Below are 19,106 nucleotides of genomic sequence, written 5' to 3' on the forward strand. Positions count from 1 at the left end.
GCAAATGGGCTGAGAAGTGCCAACTGAATTTTAACATTGACAAATGCAAAGTACTGAATATGGGTAGCAGTAACCAAGAGAAACATACCAAATGTGTTGTATTACACTCAGGGAAGTGGAGAGTGAAAACCTGGAGGTAATTGTGCAGTCAGATATGAAATTCGTTGAGCAGGACAGATTGAGCTGCCAGAGTAGGTCAATGGAGTCTTGTCAATGATATATAGGAATTTTTTTACGAGGGACAAGGAGGTGATTATCCCGTTGTACAAGGCATTGGTCAGACCACACCTTGAATACTGTGTACACGTCTAGAGGCCTCATTTTAGGAGGGATGTAGAGCTTCTAGAACGAGTACAAAGGTCAGCAAGATTGGTGGGTGGAACGAATTGGTTCTCTTACCAAGAGAGGGTTAAATTCTCCATCTGGAGACTAGACACCTACAAGGTGATCTGATTGAGGTGTACAAGGCTTTTGTTTTTTGTTTTGTGTACAAGGCCAATGGTTTGAGAAGGCTCAATGCTTGGTGGGATACTTCCATTTTTTATATATTTAGAACCTGAATAGGCATAGATTCAAATTGAGGAAAGAGTTGTAGGATAGATGTATGAGCCAGCGGATAGTTGATTGCCAGAACAGACTTCCATCTGTTGTTGTGAAATTTGATAGCTTAAATAAATTTAAGGCTGAACTAGACAAATATTTGGTATGACTGATTGGGTGAAATGGGAAGGTTTTTTTTTTTTAGCCGATGCTCTATAAGCTTGTTTTCTTGCATCATATGCCTCAAGGGAACAAAGGGAAAAAATTGGTGAAGGGAACAAAGGGATGCTCTTACCAAGATAGTCTTAAGTTCTACAAATTGCAATGCCTGGAGACTAGGCACATGCGAGGTGGTCTTGATTGAGGTGTATAAGGCCTTGAATAGGTTGAACAAGCTCAATGCTGATGAGATTCCCTCTTGCTCAGATTAAGAACCTGAGGGAGCATAGATTCAAACTGAGGAAATACAGTTGTAGAATAGATGTGTGGAAATTTGTCTTCAGCCAGTGGATAGTTGATTGCTGGAACAGATTTCCATCTCTTGTTGTTGAAGTTGATATGTTAAATAAATTTAAGGCTAAGCTGGACAAGCATTTGGAGTGAATAGATAAGCAAATTCTGAAATGGGAAGGGTTTTTTTTTTTTTTTTTTTTGCTGCATCGTATGCCCCTGCTAATGCTAATTCTAATAATTAGTATTAGTAGAGGTATATGATACAAGAAAGCAAGCTTATATAGCATTAGCTGGAAAAAAAAAAATAAATAACCTTCCCATTTCATTCATCCATTCAGTCAACATCCAACTATCAACTGTCTGCTGGCTAAAGGCAAATTTCCACACATCTATTCTACAATTGTCTTTCCATATTTTGATTTATGTCCCCTCAGATGGGTAATATGAGCAAGAGGAAGAATCCGATCAACTTTGAGCTTGCTTGAAACATTCAAGGTTTTATACACCTCAATTAGATTACCTTGCAGGTGCTTATTCTTCAGATGCTGCAATTTGTAGCATCTGAAGAACTTAAACCTTTCTTGGTAACAGGAACCCTTTGTTCCAATCACCAATCTCATTGCACTCCTCTGTACTTGTTCCTAAAATGAGGCCTCCAAACTTGTATGCAGTACTGAAGGCGTTGCCTGACCATTGCCTTATACAAAAGGACAATCACCTCTTTATCCCTGCTATCAAAATTCCTGTATCATTGACAAGACACCATTAGCTACTCTTGCAGCCTGTTAGCACTGCTCAGAAAACTTCTTATCTGACTGCACAATTACCCCCAGATCCTTTTCATTCTCCGCTACCCTGAGTGTAGTACAACTCCATTATTTTCCCTGGAACAGAAGTTAAACTAACAGGGTTGTAAGACTGCTGTACAAATAGAGCATTGTGGCATTAAGGGCAACTTATTGCTATGGATAAAGGGATGGTTGAGTGGGAGAAGGCAGGTTTTTTTGTTATCAGAAGGCACTGCTCTTCGACAGACATTAGTGGAGTCCCCCAGGGTTCAGTGTTGGGTTGGGCTCATTGTCTTATATTCTTTAAACATAAGGAATGTTTAAGGAATAAAAATTGTGGTTTCATTTGATGGAATTTTTTAAATGCACAAGCTTATAAACATTTTGAAGGAAGTGTAGAAGTGCAAAAAATAAACCAAAAAAAAGTGTATATCTAATCTATAGAACAATAGGCTATTATTGGTTTTTCAATGCAGGCCCTATAATTTGTTAATTAAGTTCCTCCCTTGTACATGAAAATGCATAATGCAGGAACTGTCTTATACACAATGGTATGTAGTTTGGATGTCCATTCTCTAGTACGTCACAGTGCCACTGGCAATTGCATTAAAAGTAATAGAAATGTGATGCAAGAGAGCAAGCATATGAGCTTATGTAGCATCACCCAAAAAAAAAAAAAAAAAAAAAATTCACTCAACCATTCCCTTTAAATGTTTGACCAGTTCCTCGTTGAATTTATTTAAGCTATCAAGTTCCACAATGACAGATTTTAAGTTTGTTCCAGCAGTTAACCACCCACTGGATAAAGGCAAATTTCTGCACATCTATTCTACAACTGTCTTTCCTCAATTTGAATTTATGCCCTCTCTTTCTCTTGCTCAGAATTATTCTGAGCAAGAGAAAGAATCCCATCAGCATTGAGCATGCTCAAACCATTCAAGGCTTTATACACCTCTATCAGATCACCTTGCTGGTGCCTAGTCTCCAGACACTGTAATTTGCAAAACTTAAGCCCTTCTTCGTAAGAGCAACCCTTTGTTCCATTCACTAATCTTGTTGCCCTTCTCTGTACTCGTCCCAGCAGCTCTACATCCTTCTTGAAATGAGGCCTCCAGACCTGTATACAGTACTCAAGGTGTGGCCTGACCATTGCTTTATACAAGGGAATAATCACCTCCTTATCCCTGCTAGAAAAATTCCTGTATATCATTGACAAGACACCATGAGGTACTCTTGCAGCCTGTCTGCACTGCTCAGAGAACTTCATATCTGCCTGCACAATTACCCCCAGGTCCTTTTCATTTCTACCACTGTCAGTGTAGTACCACAGAGTTGATACGTTGCTCTGTGATTGCTGTTTCCCATATGTAGTACTTTACATTTGTCAATGTTAAACTTCATTTTCCACCTCTCAGCCCATCTGCTCAACCTTTCAATATCCTGTTGCAGCAGCATAGCGTCAGTAGTGTCCTTAACAACCCTGCCAACCTTTGTATCGTCTGCAAACTTGGACATTAAGCTTGATATACCATCATCAATATTATTTATAAATATAGAAAACAACAATGGACCCAACACTGAACCCTGAGGGACTCCATTAATAACATTAGTCCACGATGAGCAGTGTCCATTAATTACCACTCTGTCTTTTGCCACTCAACCATCCCTTTATCCATAGCAGCAATTTGCCACCAATGCCACACTGCTCCAATTTGTACAGCAGTCTTCCATGTGCAGCAGTATCAAAAGCCTTTCTAAGATCCAAATATATAATATAAGTTAGCATTAGCATTAGTAGAGGCATTTGATGCAAGAAAGCAAGCTTATGCAGCATCAGCCAAAAAAAAAAAAAAAAAAACGCACTTCCACTTCACCCCTCTGTTCGTTCAAAATACCTGTCCAGCTGAGCCTTAAACTTATTTAGGCTATCAACCTCCACCACAAGGGATGGAAGTCTGTTCCACCAATCAACCACCCGCTGGCTAAAGACAAATTTCCGCACGTCAAGTTATTCCCTACATCCAATTCTTTTGTGACAACATCATAGAATCCAATCAAATTGGTCAGGCAAGACCTTCCCTTAACAAAACCATGGTGTGTCTGAGATATAACTGATTCTTGTCAAGATGATCCTGCAGTGCTTCTTTAACCAGTGCTTCCATTAATTTTCCTGGAACAGAAGTTAAACTCACAGGTCTATAATTACTTGTTATGTTATGTTATTTGGTTTTTTTTTAGGAGCATTAGCAACTAAGGCCATATTGCTCCGTGAATATGCGGTGGTCATTCCTGACCTTTCCGCATCCTCCGTATTTGGGGGTGACAGGCTCGAACCCCGGTCTAATCAAGAAGCGTGTGCTACGCACTGCTGCTCCTTCCCACCTGGCTACGGAGGCGCCATATAATAATTACTTGTGTCAGCCTTTGATCCTCGGGGGAGGTACCCATAGACTGGAGATGTGCAAATGTGACCCCAATGTGAATTGGGGTCACATTTGCACATCTCCAGTCTATGGGTACCTCCCCTGAGTCCAAGGAAGCTCTCATAATTATGGCTAAAGGATTGCTTACTTCCTTTGCTGCCTCCTTTAATATAACTGGATAGATCCCATCCACCCCGGGTGCCTTTCTTGTGTTTATCTTCAACAATTTCTCCTCAACTTTACTCTCAATTATTACAAGATTATCTAGCTTACTGCCAGAGTTGAATACACCTGGCATTCCCCTCGCTGAATACCTCATGTGTGAATGTCGATGCAGAATATTCATTTAGTTTGTTAGCTACCTGAGCAGGATCGTCAACAGTTGAACCATCGATTCAAGTGGACCAATCTGATTCATCCCCTTCCTTCTAGAGTTTACATAAGTAAAGAACTCTTTGCTGTTTTTCTTTGCATCCCTTGCCAAAGATTTCTCGTAATGTCTTCGGTTGCCTAACCTAATTTGTAACTTGGTTACAGATCAACTTATATCTATCATAGGCTTCTGTGTCACGTGTTAATTTATGTATCCCATGCATTTTTCTTCTCTGCCATATGTCTCATTAGTTCATCTGACATCCATTTTGTCCAAAGATTGAACAATATTTCTTAGTTGGTATGTAAAGCCTAGTAGCTTCCAAGATAAGTTCTTTGAATGCTTCTCATTTTGAATTTAGTGTTGGTAACATCATCAGTGATCCCACTGTATAGACTTTAAATACTGTCTCAAACCATCTTAGTCGCCTTTACGAAAGCAATAACCCTTCTCTTTACCCCTAATGGTAGTTACCTCTTTGGGTAAATCCCACTTCAGCACACTGTGATCATTGTCACCTAGTGGTTCCTTTATCTGCAGATTCTTAGTGCATGAAGAATCACTACTGATAATCAGATCAGGAGTATTACTCCCTCTAGTTGCCTCCCGAACATGCTGATGTAGAAAACAATCATCCAATAAATCCACAAAAGCCCCGCTAGTGTGTGAGTGACCAACCCACAAATTCCAGTCAATATTTGGGAAATTAAAATCCCTCATTATAAGACTCTCTGATTTACTGGCCCACTATTCCCTTGTACAGTTTCCTATTATATTCATTAGACCTATAGCACACTCCTATTCTCAATTTTGATCTCCCAACGCTTATGTCACACCAAACTGACTCGACCCTGCACTGGCCAGCGATGTCGACTGGCTTCACTTCCTTGGATTTTGTGTTTCTTAACTAATAGCATAACCCCTTCTCCCTTCCTAACATGTCTATCCTTTCTGTAGACATTGTACTCCCCAAATTCCAGTTCTGCATTCCTTATATCTGTGTGAGATCACATCTCTGATATCCCAACAATATCCGCCTTTGATGCTTTGAGTAATACCTCAAATTCATCAAATTTATTTACCAAACTCCTAGCATCGTAGGTGGTAGATGACTTTCATCAAACAGTGAAATACCACCACCACTTTGCTTATTGGAGGCTTGAAGTGGTGAAACTCATGTTTAGTCTCTAGAGCAAAGTTTCTGGCACCCCCCCCCCCCCATACTTCTCCTCCAACCCATGCACGGTACTAAGTACTATAGGTTTTGATACCTTTCATGTTTGGGGTTTTCATGAAAAAAAAAAAAAAAAAATTGGTGTACACGCAAGTATACATGAACCTGTTCCTTTTCTTAGCTACCCTAACACAACCCGTGTGTTTGCTTGTATCGCAATGACTCGCAGCAGTCTCTGAAATATCCTGCATCTTGTTTTCCAGGCTTCTGCTCATTCCAGTAGAAGCAATGCAAGAATCACTTTCACCTCTGCCAGTGGCTACTGTTAATCTATTAGTCCTTGTATTCCCCCCCCCCAAGCTAGCAGTTTTCTGACCCACCTAACATTGCCTCGATAGCATCAGCAAATATTCTTGCACCCTTTCTATTTATTGGGATACACTTAAATAGAAAGGGTGCAAGAATATTTGCTGATGCTATCTACCCTAAATTGTACCCCTTGATCTTTCACAATCTTTCCATGGCCGAATTGATTGACAAGGCTCTCATCATATACTCTCTCCTATCGTGTCTGCCAGAATTGCAGACACTTTCAACCCTAATTCACGGCTTTTTTTTTTTTTTCAACAGTGAACTGTACTTGTTAAGTAATTCTGCTGGTCTCCTACTCTTAATATCATTAGTGCCAATGTGTACAACTATATCACCTTTTGTGTCCTTAAAAGATGATATCCACTGTACAATGTCATCAACCTTTGCCCCTTGTAGACATACCCTGGTCCTGTTCCACCTATCCTTTTTACAAAGCATGTTCCCTGTTTCCCTGACAATAGTCCCCCAACAACTACTAGTTCTTGTGGAACCAGTGCATTCTGCCTTGGGGGTTGCTGCTGTGTTGCATGATGACCAAGTGCAAGCTCTGGCGTTGATGTGGGCAGCTGAGAGCTTGATGGGCCCCCCTCAATTTAGATCCTTCGAGGGTATCCACCCTGTCCTTCAAGCTCTCACATAGGCCCATAACGCTGAGTTGTCGCCTGATATCGTTACTCCGTGCATTGCGCACACACAAAAACATCCTCCATGGCAATATCATGTCCCGTACCCGACTGCTCCACAAACATCATGCAAGCAGTGCATTTTAAAAGGCTGTGATTCAGAGGGCAACTGCCCCCCTCAGTTCTCCTCTGAGCCAGAGCACTCCCATTAGCTTGAGCCTTTTGCTTTGCTGCTCTGGTCTGAGTCATAATTTCGATTTAATAAAATTTCAATTTCAGTAAAAAATTATAACCCTAAACTGGTATCCCAACACAGTTATAATGCTATATATATTTTTCAGTATCAAGTATTATCTACGAGTTCCGTTTATATAACTTCTGTATCAAGTTATGTATTAATTAATTATGTTACGTTTGTAATCTAAGTCGTTATGTATTTAGTTAAAAGTACAATTTAATTGACAACGGAGTTTAACAAAATTAATAGATTTTACAGATTAATTAGAGGGAGTAATACTCTTGATCTGATTATCAGTAGTGATTTTTCATGCATTAGGAATCTGCAGACAAGCGAACCACTAGGTGGCAGTGATCAGTGTGCTGAAGTGGGATTTACTCAGAGGTAACTACCATCACGGGTAAAAGGAAGAGTTTCTGCTTTCATAAAGGTGACTACGATGGTCTTAGACGGTATTTAAATTCTATACAGGGGGACCAAATGATGTTACTGGCAGCAAATTCAAAATGGGAAGCATTCAAAGAATTAATCTTGGAAACTACTAGGCTTTAATAGTTTTCAATCTGACATCCATTTAGGCCTAAATGGATGTCAGATGAACTAATTAGATATGTGGCAGAGAAGAAAAATGCATGGGGTACCATATAAATTAACAGGTGACACAGAAGCCTACGATAGATATAAGTTGATCTGTAACCAATTCACAAAGGAAGTTAGGCAGGCAAAGGCAGATTATGAGAAATCTTTGGCAAAGGATGCAAAGAAAAACAGAAAAGGGTTCTTTACCTATGTAAACTCTAGAAGGAAGAAGATGAATCAGATTGGTCCACTTGATATCAATGGTTCAACTGTTGATGATCCTGCTCCGGTAGCTAACAAACTAAATGAATATTTTGCATCTACATTCACACATGAGGAGTTATTCAGGGAGTAGAATTTCACAGGTGTATTAAACTATGGCAGTAAGCTAGAGAATCTTGTAATAACTGAGAGTAAAGTAGAGGAGAAATTGTTGAAGATAAACATAAGAAAGGCACCTGGGGTCGATGGAATCTAACCAGTTATATTAAAGGAGGCAGCAAAGGAAGTAAGCAAACCCTTAGCTATAATTATGAGAGCTTCCTTGGACTCAGGGGAGGTACCCATATAATGGAGATGTGCAAATGTGACCCCAATCCACAAAGGAGGATCAAAGGGAGACACAGGTAATTACAGACCTGTTAGTTTAACTTCTGTTCCAGGGAAATTAATGAGGCACTTGTTAAAGAAGCACTGCAGGATCATCTAGACAAGACTTCAGTTATAGCTCGGACACAGCATGGTTTTGTTAAGGGGAAGTCTTGCCTGACCAAGTTGATTGGATACTATGATGTAGTCACAAAGGACCTGGATGCAAAGAATAATTTTGATATATATTTGGATCTTTAAGACTCCTGGTCAGGGTGAAGAGGAAAAGACCAAACCCTCCAGCACATGACAGCACAACGAAACAAATGGCCCTCAGTCCCCAGCTGCTTTCACTCCCCCTCTTACTGCAATGAGAGGATCAGAGTAGAAGCCGAGGGTGCTAAGAAACTATGGGTACGTCCAGGCTGCTATTCACAGAAACTGCATTTGGCCTGTTACAACGTAAGATCGCTCCTCGGTGAGGACAGTATATAAGAGCTGGAAAAGGAATTAGAAAATGTGAATTGGAATATCATTGGTTTGGCTGAAACAAGAAGAAATGAATCATTTATAAGTTTATCAGGTGGAAATGTGTTGTACACCAATGGAAACAGTGAAAGGACAGATGGTGGACTTGGTTTTCTGGTCCATAACGATATAAAAAAGAACATTTTGGAATTCAAAAGTAAATCACAAAGGGCGTCAAGACTACTACTCAGGATATCTAAGAGGTACAAGCTATAGCTTATAATGATATATGCACAAACATCGTACCAGGAAGATGAAGAGGTTGAAGAAATGTACACCAAAATTGAGTGTCTTCTAGATGAGCAGAAACCTATTACACTATCATTATGGGGGATTTCAATGCTAAGGTTGGAAAGAGAATAAACAGTGCAGAAAGGGGAACTATAAGAAAATTTGGAATTTGTGAAAGAAGTGAAAGACTTATAGAATTTGCAGAATCTTGAGGATTGTCAGTAATGAACACTTTTTTCAAGAAAAGGGTGAACAGAAAGTGAAATGGAAAGAGCCCAAATGGATTAACAACTAATGAAATAGACTTCATCCTCACTAACAGAAGACATATCGTGAATGATGTTACTGTCCTAAATAAGGTAAATGTTGGAACTGATCACAGAATGGCAAGATGCACACTTGATATAGATGTAGGAAAGTAAAGGAAAAAACTGACTCGAGTAAATAATACGAAAGTGTTTGAGATAACAGAAGAGGAGAAAAAGCAGTATGAGCTTCTGTAGACAGCTCAGGACCAAGATATCTACGAGGAATATTACAAATTTCTGAAAGTGAAAGCCCAAGGAACCTATAGGTAAAAAAATCCAAAGAAAAAATTAGTCAAGAAACACTTGTCATGATTAACAGAAGAAAACATATGAAAAGCAAGATAAACACTGACAAGGAGAAAATTGAGTGTACTGAGTTATGCAAAGCCATTAGAAATAGAGGACATTAGCATTAGCAGAGGCATTTGATGCAAGAAAGCAAGTTTATGCAGCATCAGCCAATTTACACAAAAGTAGAACAAGCATTGAGGGAAAACAACTGGCTTAAATCAGCAGCCATGAGCAGTAATGATACTGAAACTGAAGAATAGCGATGGTGTACTTATAAGTAGCAGAGAAGGCATAATTCAAATAACAGAAGACTACTATAGAGATTTATACAAGGAACGAGGGAATGATGCCAGCAGTGGGATGATGGATCGCAAATTAGTAACCCATACGACATACCCGATATCCTTCCTGATGGTAGAACGTGCGTTCACGAAAATGAAGAATCAGAAAGCCCCGGAGGAAGATTAAGTTACTGTAGAGTTGTTAAAATTGGGAGGAAGTGAATTGACACAAAAACTGGCAAGAATCTTTACAAAATGAATTAGAAAAGATATGATGCCTAAGGAATGGAATAATGCAATCATAGTTTTGCCGCATAAGAAAGGAGAAAAATCAGAAATTGGAAATTATAGACTAATTAGTTTGTTATCCCACATCTACAAGTTGTTCAGAAGGGTCATTACTAACAGATTTGAAAGAATACTTGATGAAAATCAACCGAAAGAGCAAGCTGGCTTTAGGACAGGATTCTCAACTATGGATCACCTTCACGTAATGTCACAGCTAACGGAGAAAGCAAATGAATATAAAACACCATTATGCTTGGCATTTGTGGATTATAAAAAGGCATTTGACTCCATACAGCATAAGGCAATGTTTCGGGGACTGGAAATACAAGGCATAGATACCCCCATATATTATGAATTTGAAGAAAATATATGAGAACACTACCTCCTTTATTGGACTAGACAAAGACAGTAGCAAATTTAAAATTGAGAAAGGAGTTCGACAAAAACAATATCTCCAAAGTTTTTTCCTGCTGCCCTTGAGGAAGCTTTCAGAAGAGTAGACTGGTCACAGAAAAGAGTCGATGTGAATGGAGAGTACCTAAACCATTTACGATTTGCAGATGACACTGTGGTCATAAGCCACGATCTCAAAGAATTAAGAGGAAAATCTTAATCAGTTATGCAGAGTTAGTAAGGATTTTGGACTAAAGATGAATATGGCTAAAACGAAAGTAATGATGAACAAGTATGCCACAGAAAGGGACATAATGGTTGAAGGAGCAGTAATTGAAAAGGTGGAGTCATATACTCATCTGGGACAAGTTATTAGCTGTAATAATGATAAATGGCTGGAATTCAAAAGAAGAATATATTTTGGATGGACAGCATTCAGGAAATATAGTCACATACTGAGAGCAATATCCCAATTTGTTTGAACCATAAAATAATGAACCAAGTATACTACCCATCATGACTTATGGAAGTGAAACTTGGGCACTCACGAAAAGAATGGAAGAGAAGCTGAGAATGACGCAGCAAAGAATGGAGCGAATTATATTGGGAATCAGACTGTTAGATAAGAAGAGAAACACATGGATTAGGCAGCAAACTCAAGAAAAGGACAACCTTATCAAAACTAAAGAACTAAAATGGTCTTGGGCAGGACACAGCTCGAAGACATGACAGATGGACGAAGAGAATAACAGAATGGCACCCAAGAGAAGCTAGAGGAAATTCTGGAAGACAACAATGGAGATGAACAGATGAAATTCATGAGTTTGTGGGTAGTAAATGGATGGCCATTGCACAAAACAGAAGGAACTGGAAAGTTGCTGGAGGAGCCTTCATCCTGTAGTGGATTGATAATGGATGATTTTTTTTTTTTTTTTTTTTGATTTGGTAGTTGTTGGCGCATCGGCTTCTGTGGCCATATTGCACCTCCTAAGGTTTTTGCAGTACTTTGATCCAAGCCCGAGGCGGGAATCGAACCTGCGACCTTTGGGTTGCCGGGCAGGTACTTTACCCACTCGGCTAGCCCGGTCGGCTAATGGCTGATGATGATTTGGATCTTAGAAAGGCTTTTGATACTGCTGCACAAATTGGAGCAGTGTGGCATTGGAGGCAAATTGCTGTTATAGATAAAGGGATGGTTGAGTGGGAGAAGTCAGATCAGTAATCAGTGGACGCTGCTCTTTGTGGACTAATGTTATTAGTGGAGTTTTCCTGGGTTCAATATTGGGTCCATTGTTTTTCTGTATTAGCATAGTAGAGGCATATGGTGCAAGAAAGCAAGCTTATGTAACATCAGCCAAAAAAAAAAACAAAACACTCCCAATTCACCCCTCCGTTTGTTCGAAATACCTGTCCAGTTGAGCCTTAAATTTATTTAGGCTATCAACTTCCACAACAAGGGATGGAAGTCTGTTCCACCAACCAACTACCAGCTGGCTAAAGGCAAAGTTCCACACATCTGTCCTATATCTGTCTTTCCTCAATTTGAATTTATGCCTTCCCGGGTGATTATTTTGAGCAAGAGGTAGAATTCCATCGGCATTGAGCATGCTCAAACCATTCAAAGCTTTATACACCTTGTCCTTGCCTAGTCTCCAAACAAGGGAATAATCACCTCCTTATCCCTGCCAGAGAAATTCCTGTGTATCGTTGACAAGACACAATGAGCTACTCTTGCCAACCTTTGTATTGTCTGCAAACTTGGACATTAAGCCTCATATACCACCAACAATATCATTTATAAATACAGAAAACAACAATGGACCCAACACTGAACCCTGAGGGACTCCACCAATAACACCAGTCCACAATGAGCAGTGTCCATCGATTACCACTCTCTGTCCTCAACCATCCCTCCATCCATAGCAGCAACCTGCCTCCAATGCCACACTGCTCGAATCTGTGGAGCAGTCTTCGATGTGCAACAGTATCAAAAGCCTTTCCAAAATCCAAATATATAACATCAAAGCCATTCCCTACATCCAGCTCCTTTGTGACTGCATCACAGTATCCAATCAAATTGGTTAGGCAAGATTTTCCCGTAACAAAACAACGCTGTGTCTGAGCCATAACTGAAGTCTTGTCCAGACGATCCTGCAGTGCTCTCGAACCAGTGCTCCCATTAATTCTCCTGGAACAGAAGCCAACCTCACAGGTCTACAACCACTCTTGTCAGCCTTTGATCCTCCTTTGCAAATTGGGGCCAAATTTGCACATTTCCAGCCCATGGGACCCCCCCCCCCCCCCAAGTCCAAAGAAGCTCTCACAATTATGGCTAAAGGCCTGCTCACTTCCTTTGCTGCCCACTTTAATATAACTGGACAGATCCCATCCACCCCGGGCAACCCCCCCATGTTCATCCTCAACAACCTCTCCTCCACCTTCCTCTCAGTCATTTCAAAATCATCCAGCTCACCGCCAGAGTTTACTTCACCTGTGGCATTCTCCCTCCTGAATAACTCCTCATGTGTGAATGCAGATTCAAAACACTCGTTTAGTCTGTGAGCCACCTGAGCATGATCTTCAACTGTCAAACCATCAATATCCAGTGGACCAATCTGATTCATCCCCCTCCCTCCAGAGTCCACATAGGTAAAGAACTCTTTTCTGTTTTTCTTTGCATTCCTGCCAAGAAGGACTTCTCATAATCTGCCTTTGTCTGCCCAATCTCCTTTGTGACTTGATTACAAAACAGCCCATATCTACCATAGGCCTCCATGTCACCCATTAATTTATATGTATCCCATGCACTCCTCCTCCCTGCCATATGTCTCATTAGTTCATCTGACATCCATTTAGGCCTAAACCTTGAACAATATTTCTTAGTTGTAAAGCCTAGTAGCTTCCAAGTTAAGTTCTTTGAATGCTTCCCATTTTGAATTTGCAGTTATTAACATCATCAGTTGGTCCCACTGTATAGAATTTAAATACTGTCTCAGACCACTGTAGTCGCCTTTATGAAAGCAAAAACCCTTTCCTCCACCCCCGACGGCAGTCACTTCTCTGAGCAAATCCCACCTCAGCACACTGCAACCACTGCCACCCAGCGGCTCCTCCATCTGCAGATTCCCAATTCATGAAGAATCGCTACTGATAATCAGATCAAGAGCATCACTCCTTCTAGCTGCTTCCCGAATGTGCTGATGTAGAAAACAATTGTCCAACAAATCCACAAAAGCCTTGCCAGTGTGTGAATGACCAACCTACAAATTCCAGTCAATATCTTGGAAATTAAAATCCCCCATTATAAGACTTTCTGATTCACTAATGATATTGATATTCATTAATTATATTGATGATGGTATATCAGGCTTAATGTCCAAGTTTGCAGACAATACGAAGGTCGGCAGGGTTGTTAATGATAGTACGCTGATGCAAAAGGATCTAGAAAAGTTGAGCAGATGGGCTGAGAGGTGACAACTGAAGTTTGACAAAGATAAAGTACTGCATATGAGAAACAGTAACCCCAGAGTAACATATCAACTGTGTGGTACTACACTGACAGTGGTAGATAGTGAAAAGGACCTGGGGGTAATTGTGCAGGCAGATATGAAGTTTTCTGAGCAGTGTAGACTGTCTGCAAGAGTAGCTCATGGTGTCTTGTCAATGATGTACAGGAATTTTTCTAGCAGGAATAAGGAGGTGATTATCCCTTGTATAAGGGAATGGTCAGGCCACACTTGAGTACTATATACAGTTCTGGAGGCCTCATTTTAAGGATGTAGAGCTGTTGGAACGAGCACAGAGAAGGGCAACAAGATTAGTGAATGGAACAGAGTTGCTCTTACGAAGAAAGGCTTTAAGTTTTGCAAATTAGTGTCTGGAGACCAGGCACCTGCGAGGTGATCTGATTTTAGGTGTATAAAGCGTTGAATGGTTTGAGCATGCTCAATGCTGATGGATTCTTCCTGTTGCTCCGAATATTTGTCTGAAAGGGCATAAATTCAAATTGAGGAAAGACAGTTGTAGGGTAGATGTGCAGAAGTTTGCCTTTATTCAGCTGGAGGTTGATTGCTGTAACAAACTTCCATCTGTCGTTGTAGAAGTTGATAGCTTAAACAGATTCAAGGCAGAGCTAGACAAACATTTGGAGTGAGTGGAAGGGTGAAATGAGAAGAGTTTTTTTTTTTTTTTTTTTTTGCTTTGACTGATGCTATATAACAGGAGTGCCCAACTTAATTTGTGATGCGATCTACTTTTTTCCTTCAAAATGTGCCGTGATCTACCATCTCAAAAATTTCATTGCACAAGCTGCACCAATCGAGCAATGATCGTATATTTAAAATTCATTGTGATCGACCGAAATTAAATCCGCAATCAACGCGTTGGCCACCCCTGCTATATAAGCTTGCTTTCTTGCATCATGTGCCCTTGCTAATGCTAATTTATTATATAACCAAGGCATATACATAACAGAGAGCAAACCTCATCATAAATGTATATTGATATTAGAAATGTATAAAAGTGAAATAGAATGAAGAGTAATTTATGGATAATGTTGAAGAAAATAATGACAAAAGTATTGAAAATGTCAAGATATCCAAAATCAAATATAAATTCAGTTTATTAATTTCTATTAGACCACTGTAGTATTTTAAAATAAGGAGATCAGTATTTCTGTAATTGGTTATATTTGATCACAAGTAATTCACATGAAAATCAGATTTAGTTGGAGCCACATAAACAAGTACTTGATCTGCCCAGTATCAATTGTTTGATTGTGGAAAAATTTATGTACAAAATGCATATGCAACACTAAATATCTGTTGAATATGGATGTCATTGGGAATTGCTCTAAATGTGATAAAATTTTCTGGGTTTTGCATTCAAGCACCAACTAATCTTAATGATCTGATTGTTGTTTGCTATATCCTTTACAAAGAATATGTTAATCAAATTATTATTTGGAAACCAAGTTGACACTGCATATTCAAGAATAAGGTACAGATAGAATAAGCAAAACCACTTACATGGATAGCAAAATAGGTAACTATTTTTACAGTAAATAATAAATACCCAAATCAGTATGACTTAGGACTCCAGTTGTATTCAATAATATTGCTATTAAAATGAGAGAACGCCATAATTTTACACTTAGAAACATTAAATACAACATTGGAAAACAGGCCTTGAGCTCTGGGTTGCATGTCACAAAACTTTCTAGCAACGACCGACAAACTGACTTAAAATAAATTTATTTTAAGTCAAGTTTGTCGTTCTTCACTAGAAAGTTTTGTGATTCAATAAGGCAGTTTATTTATTTTTTTTAAATGAAACACCAAAGAATCATTTTTGTAGATGTTTTTTTGAACTTCTGCAAACATAAATTTAGAGCAGCCTTGCTAATTTAATTGCATAATACAAACACCTGTATTAATAATAAAAAAAAAAACTTATTACTTTTAAAAAAGTGTTTCAAAAATATTAAGTACTTAAGTTACTTGTTTTTAGTTATGTATTATTAATCTAAAACTTTTATTTATTGTAATTATAGAAATTTTTTATCTAGAAAATACAATGCCGTCAAATTTAAGTCATTGTGGTAGTGCAAAGGTTAACTTGCATATAGGTGATTGCCCGATATATATTTACACTGATACTAACCCTTCAAAGTACATAGTGGTCCTCTTGTTCATTTGTTAACACAGTGGCAATCCCCAAGGCAGGATGCACTGATCCTGCAGGAGGTAGTTATTGTCGGTGACTGTTGTCAAGAGAACAGAAAATATATAGGGTCCTGAGCTGGATATCATCATTCTTCTCTTTCTTGGTGATTCCTCTCTCTCTCTCTCTCTCTCTCTCTCTCTCTCTCTCTCTCTCTCTCTCTCTCTCTCTCTCTCTCTCTCAGGGTAATAGGGAAATTTTTTTGCTGGTGCAGCATAAGCCTCAGGCTACCTTGCACCATATGGCTTATAATAATAGTATTGTGCAAAAAGGGTAGATGGAGTAGGACTAGAGTATATCTGCCAGGGAAAAAAGTTGATAATGTAGAGCAGATATCCTTTTTAAGAAATTGAAAAGTGATATTGTTGTATGTGTTGGCATTAATTATATTGAGTAGGAGATCTGAGGACTTAATTAAAAAGTACAGGGCAACATAGAAAGTCACTGATTAAAATTAACTTTGAATGTTAGCAGTTCTGATCAGACACAATGCGAAGGAGTACATGTTGAGAGCCTTTTCATCAATTTAACCCTGTAGAAACTGTGTAAGGCTTGTGTGTTTCAGAATTTTCTCAGCATGGTCTCTACTTAATAGGAGACTATTTTTACAGGGATGGGATACTTTTTTTTTTTGCTAATGCTGTATGAACTTGCTTTCTTGCATCATTTTTCACTACTAATTATCATTAGTAGTGAAATGCAATAATGCAAGAAACACCTTGCAAGTTTATATAGCCACCTGACTTGAGTTCAGTCACAAAGGATATATAATATAGATGGAATGTGTATATAATAAAACAATTTGTATTCTTTGTGAAAAAAAACAAAACAAACCTGTATGTGATGGGTAAAATTGGTTTGGACTTTTAGAATTAACGCTAGCAGTACACCCAGAAATGCCACAAATTTTGGAAGCATCAAAATCTATGCAGACCACTGTGTTAGAGATGAACAGATGAGATGTGCTGTTTTTTTTTGCTGATGTATCAGTAAGCTTGTATCATTTGGCACTACTAATATTAATAACCTTTTACTTCATAATGCTATTATATCAACCCCAGGGGGTCACATCTGATGAGTATGGGCTTGGCACACCCAGGGTACTGAGCTGGATATCATCATTCTTCTTTTTCTTGGTGATCCCCTTCTACTTCTCTCTCTCTCTCAGGGTAATTCAGAAAAAAATTATTTTTTCGGTGCAGCATAAGCCTCAGGCTTCCTTGCACCATATGGCTAATGATAATAATATAATTGTATATTATTTTAGTTATTGTATCTTTACCCTTCCTTGCGTACAGTAATAAAGTGAATGGAATTGCCAAAAATAATAATTTTATATTCTAGTTTTAATTTTTTAAATAAGCAGTTATAGTTTATACTCATAATTTGCTGTAAATTTAACCATGCAAAATAGGGTTGAATCCAGATTGGCATGTTTTAGTAATGGGGAGGAATTGTATGAAAAGAACAGTGCTGGAGGAAAATAATTGGGGATAATTCATACCCTCTGGATTCAACACTGATTATACATATTTGTATATGTAAGGAATAAACTGCATTGCAATTCTCTTTCAATACTATATTCAGGTGTTTACATTGGAAAAAAATCGGAGACGTCTCAACATGCCAGCCGTAAGGGGTGAAGGAATGCGTGGCCTAGCAGTTTTTATTTCGGATATAAGAAATTGTAAGTGGTTTGAAATGATTAACTATGTGCACATCTAAATACTGTACTGTGTTTTAATGCCGAATTTTTTATTATTAAACGCTAGAATTTTCATTTGATGTTATTTAGTTATAAAATTCATCAGTTATTTTTTTTTAATAACGAACTCATATAAAATAGTTCACATGAAGCTGATTATTGAGTGTCTTATTACTAATGCGCAATTTCTGTTGCGATTTCTACTCAGAAATAAACCATCTGTGAAAACTGACACCACTTAGCGAAGAATGAAAGCCGAAACGATGTATCAAGAAATGCTATACCAGCATTTCTTGCTACAGAAAAATATCACTTCGTATAGATTTGTATATCGGTGGGCGTGAGGGGCGTATTTAGGAAGGATGTAGTTAATTTAAAATATGACTTTTGAATTAAAACGATAGCGGATTTTCAAAATGATTACTTGCGATGGCATGTCGATATGAAAGAATTGGTGAGCCAAAATATCCCACGTGATATTTTTTCCCCTCAAAATATTCTGCAAACAACACTATGTATTTACACTTTAAGTATAATTCAATTTAACTCGTTTTAATTCACTTTAACACTATAATATAATTCCTTTTTTATTTGTATTATTTTTACACGTTGCACAGAAATTTCAAAAAAAAAAAGTTGTTTTTTTTCCCGACTTGAGCGCAACAATCTGAAACAACAACAACAAAAAAAACCCCTCCTATTTTATACTTGTGAATCACCCCGTATAAATCAGCCAGATATCAATTTTAGTGGTTTTTCGCATGAAGTAGTTAGTCCCAGATTCGATATTTTTTGGGTGAACTCAAATTTTCATGTAAGATGTGTGGGCTCTATGAAATATACAGTATAGTATGGACTGTCATCATCAGTGCTCTGCCAAGAGTCGGTAAACACAACACCTTCTCCACATATTCCAATTCTCAGCCTGCTTCTTCATTTCCTCGTACCCACCATTCCCCCGTCAATTCATATATCATTAGTGTTTATTATTTCTTATCACCCGCCGTTCTCAAAACCTCATTTCTCACCATTGACCCATCTTATTTTTTCTATCCACCTTCTCCATACATGTCAACACTTTCCAGTGATCCTTTCTCAGTGCCTATGTCTTTTCAAAAGTTCTTTAACCCATTTATATTCTTATTTCTCTACTGTTCTTTGCATCTTCCACCAATAGGCTTCCCGAATACTTATACGTACTCGCTCACA

The 19,106-nt window shown here is 38.6% G+C and overlaps 1 protein-coding gene across 2 annotated transcripts in view; it reads left to right on the plus strand.

The window, feature by feature from the left end:
- Window positions 1–19,106, plus strand: part of LOC150077411 (AP-2 complex subunit alpha-like) — a 588,904-nt gene that overhangs the window by 9,708 nt on the left and 560,090 nt on the right. For both annotated transcript variants that reach the window (XM_090386478.1, XM_090386479.1), the window contains exon 2: window positions 17,780–17,879. In XM_090386478.1, coding sequence (XP_090242604.1) covers window positions 17,816–17,879 — 64 coding nt within the window. In that variant the 5' untranslated portion in view covers window positions 17,780–17,815. The remainder of the gene's footprint in view (window positions 1–17,779; window positions 17,880–19,106) is intronic.

This window comes from Mastigoproctus giganteus, chromosome 12 (assembly GCF_048544385.1).
Source record: "Mastigoproctus giganteus isolate SK-2022 chromosome 12, ASM4854438v1, whole genome shotgun sequence".
Lineage (NCBI taxonomy): Eukaryota > Metazoa > Arthropoda > Arachnida > Uropygi > Thelyphonidae > Mastigoproctus > Mastigoproctus giganteus.